At 37.6% G+C, this 7,534-nt stretch overlaps 1 protein-coding gene across 1 annotated transcript in view; it reads left to right on the forward strand.

Annotated features, from left to right (window-relative positions):
• The window catches only part of CSE1L (chromosome segregation 1 like), a 41,784-nt gene extending 34,491 nt beyond the window's left edge, over positions 1-7,293 (forward strand). The window contains exons 17-25 of the mRNA XM_030839014.2: positions 787-884; positions 2,155-2,305; positions 2,442-2,650; positions 3,077-3,174; positions 3,276-3,361; positions 3,802-3,883; positions 5,198-5,344; positions 6,257-6,488; positions 6,710-7,293. Coding sequence (XP_030694874.2) covers positions 787-884; positions 2,155-2,305; positions 2,442-2,650; positions 3,077-3,174; positions 3,276-3,361; positions 3,802-3,883; positions 5,198-5,344; positions 6,257-6,488; positions 6,710-6,799 — 1,193 coding nt within the window. The 3' untranslated portion in view covers positions 6,800-7,293. The remainder of the gene's footprint in view (positions 1-786; positions 885-2,154; positions 2,306-2,441; positions 2,651-3,076; positions 3,175-3,275; positions 3,362-3,801; positions 3,884-5,197; positions 5,345-6,256; positions 6,489-6,709) is intronic.
• Positions 7,294-7,534: the final 241 nt, after the last annotated feature.

Below are 7,534 nucleotides of genomic sequence, written 5' to 3' on the forward strand. Positions count from 1 at the left end.
GTAGCCCTCAGCTTTCTCTAGCAAGTGATATCTAGGCTGAGGTGCGGGATAGGTAGCAGTTAGCTACTTGGAGGGTGAGTCTTTGGCATCACTGCAAAGTCGAGGAGGCAAGAAAGGATAACTTTCTATCTATCCTGTGTGCCTAGCATACAGTAGGTGCTCTACTTAGTAAACATCTATTTTGTTTGTGCAAAAATAGCCATCATATATTTTTAGCTTGATAATGTATTTCTCTCCTGTGCGCAGTGTTTTTAGGTGTCTGTTAATGAGCAGTTAATTCTGTAATATGGGCCTTAGCTTTACGTGTATTTTTGGATTTTTCTCAGGCTCCTAGTCTCTCTTTTGGGGGGTGATGGGCAAGTGGCCTTCTCTTTCAGCTTCTGGTAGGCTGTGATCATACTTCCAATAGGCTAGAGGTAAAATTTCATGCCACTGATTTCTAAGTAAAGGAGACTCAAAACAGACTCCCTTCCACCTGCTGCCCGCCGTGTCCATCCACTACTTCACCTGCCTCCTCTTGGTCTGCTTCTTTAGCCACTTCATTATTTTTTATTGTCCCTTAAGCCTTCTGGAAATAACACTTCCCAGCTAAATTTTGTTGCCAATTGTTGGTCTAATTTTAAAAGGGAGGGAAATTTAGATGATTTTTAAATGTAGAGAGCTATCTGGGGGTTGTGTAAGAGTCTTAAGATTTTAGTTTATGAATCAGTGGACTTTTTTCTCCCACTAATCACTCTTTTATTCTGAAGTTTAACTATTTGTTTTTGCTCTTTTCATATTTTACAGCTATCATGAGAAGTTTTTCCCTCCTACGAGAAGCCATAATCCCCTACATCCCTACTCTCATCACGCAGCTTACACAGAAGCTATTAGCTGTTAGTAAGGTAACAGAACCAGTTCTGAAAGTGCAGTTGCTTTTTAACCTAAATGCTTCAGACTGTTTGAGCCTCAGAACTCCCTGGCAGTCGGTCGGACAGAGAGAGCTCTGTGACTCCTTCCCGACCAGCAGTTAATGTGTGATTCTGAAAGTGTGGGGTGACAGAGATGGGAGCCTGGGCAGAACTCTCCTTTAAGTGTAAGCTCAGAGACTTCAAAACATTTTATTCTCGCTTTAAAAAGTAACGGGTTCATTGAAGAGAATTGAGAAAGTACAAACAATCTGAAATGATCTTAGATGGAAGAAGTAGGCTTTGCACCAAATGGACACAAAAGCAGCTATTCAGACTAATATAAAATGATGACTGAAGTCCTTGTGTCTGTTCTTCCTGACTCATTTCCCCAAAAATAAAATTCACTTTCTTTGATCAAAGATTTTAGATATTTTGATCCATATTTAAATATTAATACCAAGTTTTAGAAAATAAATCGGTTTAAGGCTAATAAAATTCCTTTGTAGACGCTTATTCTTAATTACTCTATGATAAGGAGATGAAGTCATAGGAAGTATTAGAGAGACTCAAAATAGTGATCCTGTTTGCACCAAATTCTGGGTAAGGGCCTTGGGCCTACTTGGGTTTGGGGGAATTGAGAGAAAAGAGACATAGGGCCTCTCCACTTTCACCTGCCCCTGTACATACACACTTATCTTCTGAGTTCATCAGCTTCATATGGTAGCCTTCCAAGAAGGATTTTGTTTGAAAAAGAAAATTGAAAATGATATGAAGGATTGTCACGGTGCAGATACAGACATACTGAGGCCCACAGAGGTTAAGGTTTGCCTGAGGTCCCACACACGGCTAGTGGCAGAGTCAGGCCTTTTATATCCCTGCTCGTTTCTCCCACCGCTGTTTACAGTGACGACTCTAGGAGAGCACACAGGTTTAAGAAAGCTCCTTGCAAGCGCTGGGAGCTTGGGCTTACGTAGTCACCTCCCCGTGATTCGGAAGTGTTTTTTCATAAGTAGACTTTTGCTCATTTAAAAAAAAAAAATCCAAACAGGTATTAGTATTACTTCATTTTCTGAATTTTAAAGGCACTGTAAAATTTTAACATATATGCAGGCTTTTTAGTGTAATTTGTGGGGTTTTTTTTAATATTGATTTAAAAAAAATGGCATCTCTTTCAGTGTGCTTTTAGTAAGGTTAAATGTTTTAGGTTATTTTTAATATAGTCAATTGGATTATTAGAGTCATAAGCTTTTTTTTTTAATTTCAGAACCCAAGCAAACCTCACTTTAATCACTACATGTTTGAAGCAATATGTTTATCCATAAGAATAACTTGCAAGGCTAACCCTGCTGCTGTTGTCAATTTTGAGGAGGCTTTGTTTCTGGTGTTTACTGAAATTTTACAAAATGATGTACAAGGTAAGTAAGTTATTTTTCTAGTTGAATAAAATTATTCAAGTGATTATAAAATGCAGTCTGCCTAAGAGATATGTGCCTTTTTTGTCAGAGTCATTAATTCTGAAGCTGACAGCTCTGTTTTTACTTTTATCAACAGAATTTATTCCGTATGTCTTTCAAGTGATGTCTTTGCTTCTGGAAACACACAAAAATGACATCCCGTCTTCCTATATGGCCTTATTTCCTCATCTCCTTCAGCCAGTGCTTTGGGAAAGAACAGGAAATATTCCTGCTCTAGTGAGGCTTCTCCAGGCATTCTTAGAACGAGGTTCAAATACAATAGCAAGTGCTGCCGCTGACAAAATTGTGAGTCAGATTTTGATGTAACTGTAATTTTCTAAGGTAACTGAGAAAAACTAGGGATGGCAGATTCTTTAAACTTTTTAAAAAATTTCTTAAACTTAATAAAAAGGGAATTAATTAGAACATGTAACAGAATTAATTAGTAGAAAACATTAATGTATATTTTATTAGAACTAGGTATCCTTTAGTAATATTTATCTCTGGTGGAAACTAAAAGAGTAAGAGCCAAATAGGTTAATTTCAGGAACTTAACTTTAAAGGCTTGTTGTGTTTTTTTTTTTTCCTCTACACTTCAGAAGTAAGAAAAAGAGAAAAAGGGTTAGATTATGACAGCATGCACCCTTTTCCAAAATATATCACCTGTTTAACTTCTGGAACAATTAATCCTTGTTGCTTCTTTAACTAATTATTTAATCTAATTTGTTGTAGCCTGGCTTATTAGGTGTCTTCCAGAAGCTGATTGCATCCAAAGCCAATGACCACCAAGGTTTTTATCTTCTAAATAGTATAATAGAGCACATGCCTCCGTGAGTATGAATATAACCTCATTGTACATTTAATTGAGGCTTCTGTTAAGTACTCAGAAAAATGCTGAATTTATATTGTTGCTTTTTATTCACTTCTTTAGTGAGTCAGTTGACCAATACAGGAAGCAAATCTTCATTCTACTATTCCAAAGACTTCAGAATTCCAAAACAACAAAGTTTATCAAGAGTGAGTAAAATCATTTTGGTGTTACTATAGAAATAATGAAGGAAAGAGGCTAAAAACCCTTAGACTTTATATGTACATATAAACCTTTTAACAGTTATAAATTTTATATATAAAATATTTTAAGATGCTCGTATTCTTCAAGCACTAAATCAGTTTCAATATATTGTGTTCCAGAGGTTAGTTTGTAAGTTTAAATATCAAAACATTTTTCATTTTTAATAGAAATATCATAAAGAAATATAAATCAGAGACTGTATGTAAAGCCTTTTTATGACTGTAGTGTAAAGGATGTTAAATTGTATTAAAAGGCCAGTATTGATGCCAAAGTTAGTCATTGGGTTTTAATGATTTGTGAATATTTCATTTGGCAGACTTTCACTAAATCACTTATTTAATGCAGTGAGTCCTCTGTATTGATACTCTGCACCTCCTTTCAACAGGTTTCTTAGTGTTTATTAATTTGTATTGCATAAAATACGGGGCGCTAGCACTACAAGAAATATTTGATGGTATACAACCAAAGTAAGTCTGTTTTCATTATTTATTATCCTGTTTTTAAAAGCAAAACATTTGACCTCTTAGTCTCTATTTTATAGATGACTTTATAGTTCTTGATGCACAGTGATAGTTATCTTTGTGGTTTCCAAAATATTCTTGGGGGGTTGGGTTGTAAAGGAAATACTGCAAACGTTTTCCTAATTCCCGAAGGTCTCCCCACACACACCCCCCCCCCCCCCCGCCCCCTGCCCCATCCCCCGGCATTCTCTACAGCCAGTGTTCTATGTTGTGTTTAGACAGCTGGCATTGTCTCCCGGAGCCTGCCTCTCTGTTAGGGCCAACTGTGATTTTTCAAATGAGAAGAGTTTGGATCAGTGAAATTTTGCTTTTGACTTAGTATATATGCATAAGAATGTAGTTAGGCAGCATTTCCCATGTAGTAGGGAAAGGAAGGATGGAAAGGAGGACAACTCCTTGGAGAAAAACTTTCCGCATCTGTATTGTACCAAAAATAATTCCAGATTGATTGAAATGTAAAAAAAATGAATTAACCTGAAATGTACCAGAAAATATGCTTTTCGAGCTATAGGAAATTGTGAGGAAATCAGCAGTTTCATTCAGTGCTGGTGGTGCCTAAGTTGGTATGGTCTTTCTGTAGAGCAAAAAATACGTACTTGTTACCTAGAGCATCAAAATGTCCATGCTCTTTATCTACTATTTCCACTTGGAAGAATTTAATAAAATAAATTCTTCATAAAATAATGAGAGTATAAATTGAGAATTTTACATTGAGAATCTTACAGCATTTAGAATTATTAAAAACTTTACTGCTAGGATGTTTGCGACAACATTCATAGGCCAAATCATTTTTTTAAAATACAGCCATTAACATTTACATACTTAAAGGTATGTAAGCATAGAAAGTTGGGAAGCTTATAATCCAAAAATGTTAAAACTAGTTAATGCTGGATGGTGGGGTGATGGTAATTCTTTTTTTCTTATCTGTTTTCTGATTTCTAATTTTTCAAAGATTTCATGAGTAATTTGTAAAAACATACAAGACCAAAAGAATGGCTGTAAAGATTTTCCTTGAGCAGAGGCTTAAGGTAGTATTCACAAAAGATGATGACAGTTGGTCACAGAGTAGAGGTTTGATGTTTTTGTTCTGTCATTTTTAGGTCTCTCCCATTCAGTTGACCAAAATTAACAGCCTTATTTTGTATTTTGTTATATTCATAAGGAGTCGCTGAGCATAAATAATGTAAGCATCTCACTGTTAAATTAGACTATAGTGGTATAATGAAATACTGAATGAATTTATTTTGCATTGATTCATAGAATGTTTGGAATGGTTTTGGAAAAAATCATTATTCCTGAAATTCAGAAAGTATCTGGAAATGTAGAGAAAAAGATTTGTGCGGTTGGCATAACCAAATTATTAACAGAATGTCCCCCAATGATGGATACAGAGTATACCAAGCTATGGTAAGTACTCCATGCTAAGGTGTTTTGGAAATTACAGTTTCTTTCCCCTGTGACTACAAAATTAACCAAGCTTATTCTCTTGGGAGCCAAGAGAATTTGGTTCTGACCTCAGCCTCCCCCCTAGCAACCATGAGATCCAAGACATGACTTGTGGGTTCTTCTGAGCCTACCTAGAAAGATCTTGTTTCCTGATTAACTTTTTTTTTTTTTTTTTGGCCGCGCTGCACAGCATGTGAGATCCTAGTTTCCCCGACCAGGGATCAAACCCATGCCCCTGGCAGTGGAAGTGCAGTCTTAACCACTGGACCTCCAGGGAAGTCCCCTGATTAACTTTTCTTTGTAGGGGAATTCATGGACCCCTTTGAAAAGCCTGGTGAAAGTCCGTGGTTTAGATGATCTCTAAGACTTTTATGATAGTCACTCGACTAAACCGGCCTAAGTCCTTAAGAGGAGAAACTGAATAGGCCAAGAGAAGGTTTATGTGCTTGTGCTTGATGTCTAGCTCGATGTGCAGACCTAGCTTTTCTTGACCTTTTGCCTCTCCCTTACTATGGTTTCACTCAAGTAGCCTTCCGTCAAGTGACCTGACAACTTGAAGCTTATTTCTTCTGACTTAGAAGCATTGGATTGCCTTGGTCTGGCTTGATGCCATATGGCCTTCTAATCAGCCAGGCCTGGGTCACTCACACAAGCCAGCTTTGGCGGCTCTGGGAAAGAGACATTGGGGTGCTGTGGCCAGAAGAACTGAATGGTTTCTGGTTAGGCATAAGCACCATTTCATTCGTAATTTCAAAGGTCCCTTATTACTCTGGAGACTACGAGTCTACAGTCTTACGTCTTTGAGGAAGCTGCTCCTTATTGTTTAAGTCTTCAGAGCAGTTACTTCAGTCTTTTTGTCATCTTCCAATCCAGGACTCCTTTATTACAGTCTCTGATCGGCCTATTTGAGTTACCTGAAGATAATACTATTCCTGATGAAGAACATTTTATTGACATAGAAGACACACCAGGATACCAGACTGCCTTCTCTCAGCTGGCATTCGCTGGGAAAAAAGAGCATGATCCTGTAGGTCAAATGGTGAACAACCCCAGAATTCACCTGGCACAGTCACTTCACAAATTGTCTACTGCCTGTCCAGGAAGGGTAAGTGTCTTTCTGGTCAAAGAACTCTGTCATTCATCTTCCCATTTTTGAAGGCATGAAAGCAGTTGAGTTACTTGGGGATCCCTTAAACCATTATTGGTGATGGACCGCCCTTCTCAGAGCTGTGGCAGCTCCCCCGTAGAAGGGCGGCAAGTGCGGGGGCGTTGTGTTTGTACGTTGGGATCTCTAGCAGCTGTACGTGTGCTTCCCATCTTGTGTAGGTTCCCTCAATGGTGAGCACCAGCCTCAACGCAGAAGCGCTCCAGTATCTCCAAGGATACCTTCAGGCGGCTAGTGTGACGCTGCTTTGAACTGTATTTTTTGAATTGGCTTAGTCCAGGATGGTTTCTGAGGACATCGTGGAGACGTCTGAGCACAGCCGTGTTAAAACAAAGCAAGTGTTCCTTTTGAACTTGTCTATTAAATGTTGCTTTAAGCTGAACCTTGAGAAAATTAGGTGGTTTGTGTGATCACAAATATAAGTGGGTGACTTTTTCAGTTTGCAGCTACAAAGACAAGTTTTACTAGCTTAGTGTATGACATTGAGTTGAGCATTTGCACAGTTTTGATAATTCTAAAATTTGACAGACACTTAACTGTAACTGTGGAGGTTTTTTTTCTGTTACTAAATCCTTTTGTTTTGAGGCTGTTCGTATTTCTCTCGTCCTTTGTGTTTTTGTCCGTTTCCTTAAGCTTTTATTGGAAATGTCAGTAAGCAAAGAAATCACTTATGTAACTTGCCAAGAAATGCACATTTCATAGTTTTAAATCTGTAATCAGCAATAATAATAAAAAAAAAAAAGAGCCCTAAAATCTGTATCTAAGAACATCTTAAGCCCAGGCTTTTGGTGCTGATATTTTTATAATGAAGAGTTTAATTGTTCCTCTCCTGGACTTCATAAAATCCTAATTTCTTAATAACTCAAACTCAGGTTACTTAGTCTTTTTTACAAGGGAAAGGGAACAATTACTGCAGACTTGGGGCTCATCTGTTAGAACTTTCTAGCTAGACCAGTTCCTGGACGGCAGCATGAACTTTATTTAGG

Source organism: Globicephala melas, chromosome 15, assembly GCF_963455315.2.
Source record: "Globicephala melas chromosome 15, mGloMel1.2, whole genome shotgun sequence".
In the NCBI taxonomy this organism is placed as follows: Eukaryota; Metazoa; Chordata; class Mammalia; order Artiodactyla; family Delphinidae; genus Globicephala; species Globicephala melas.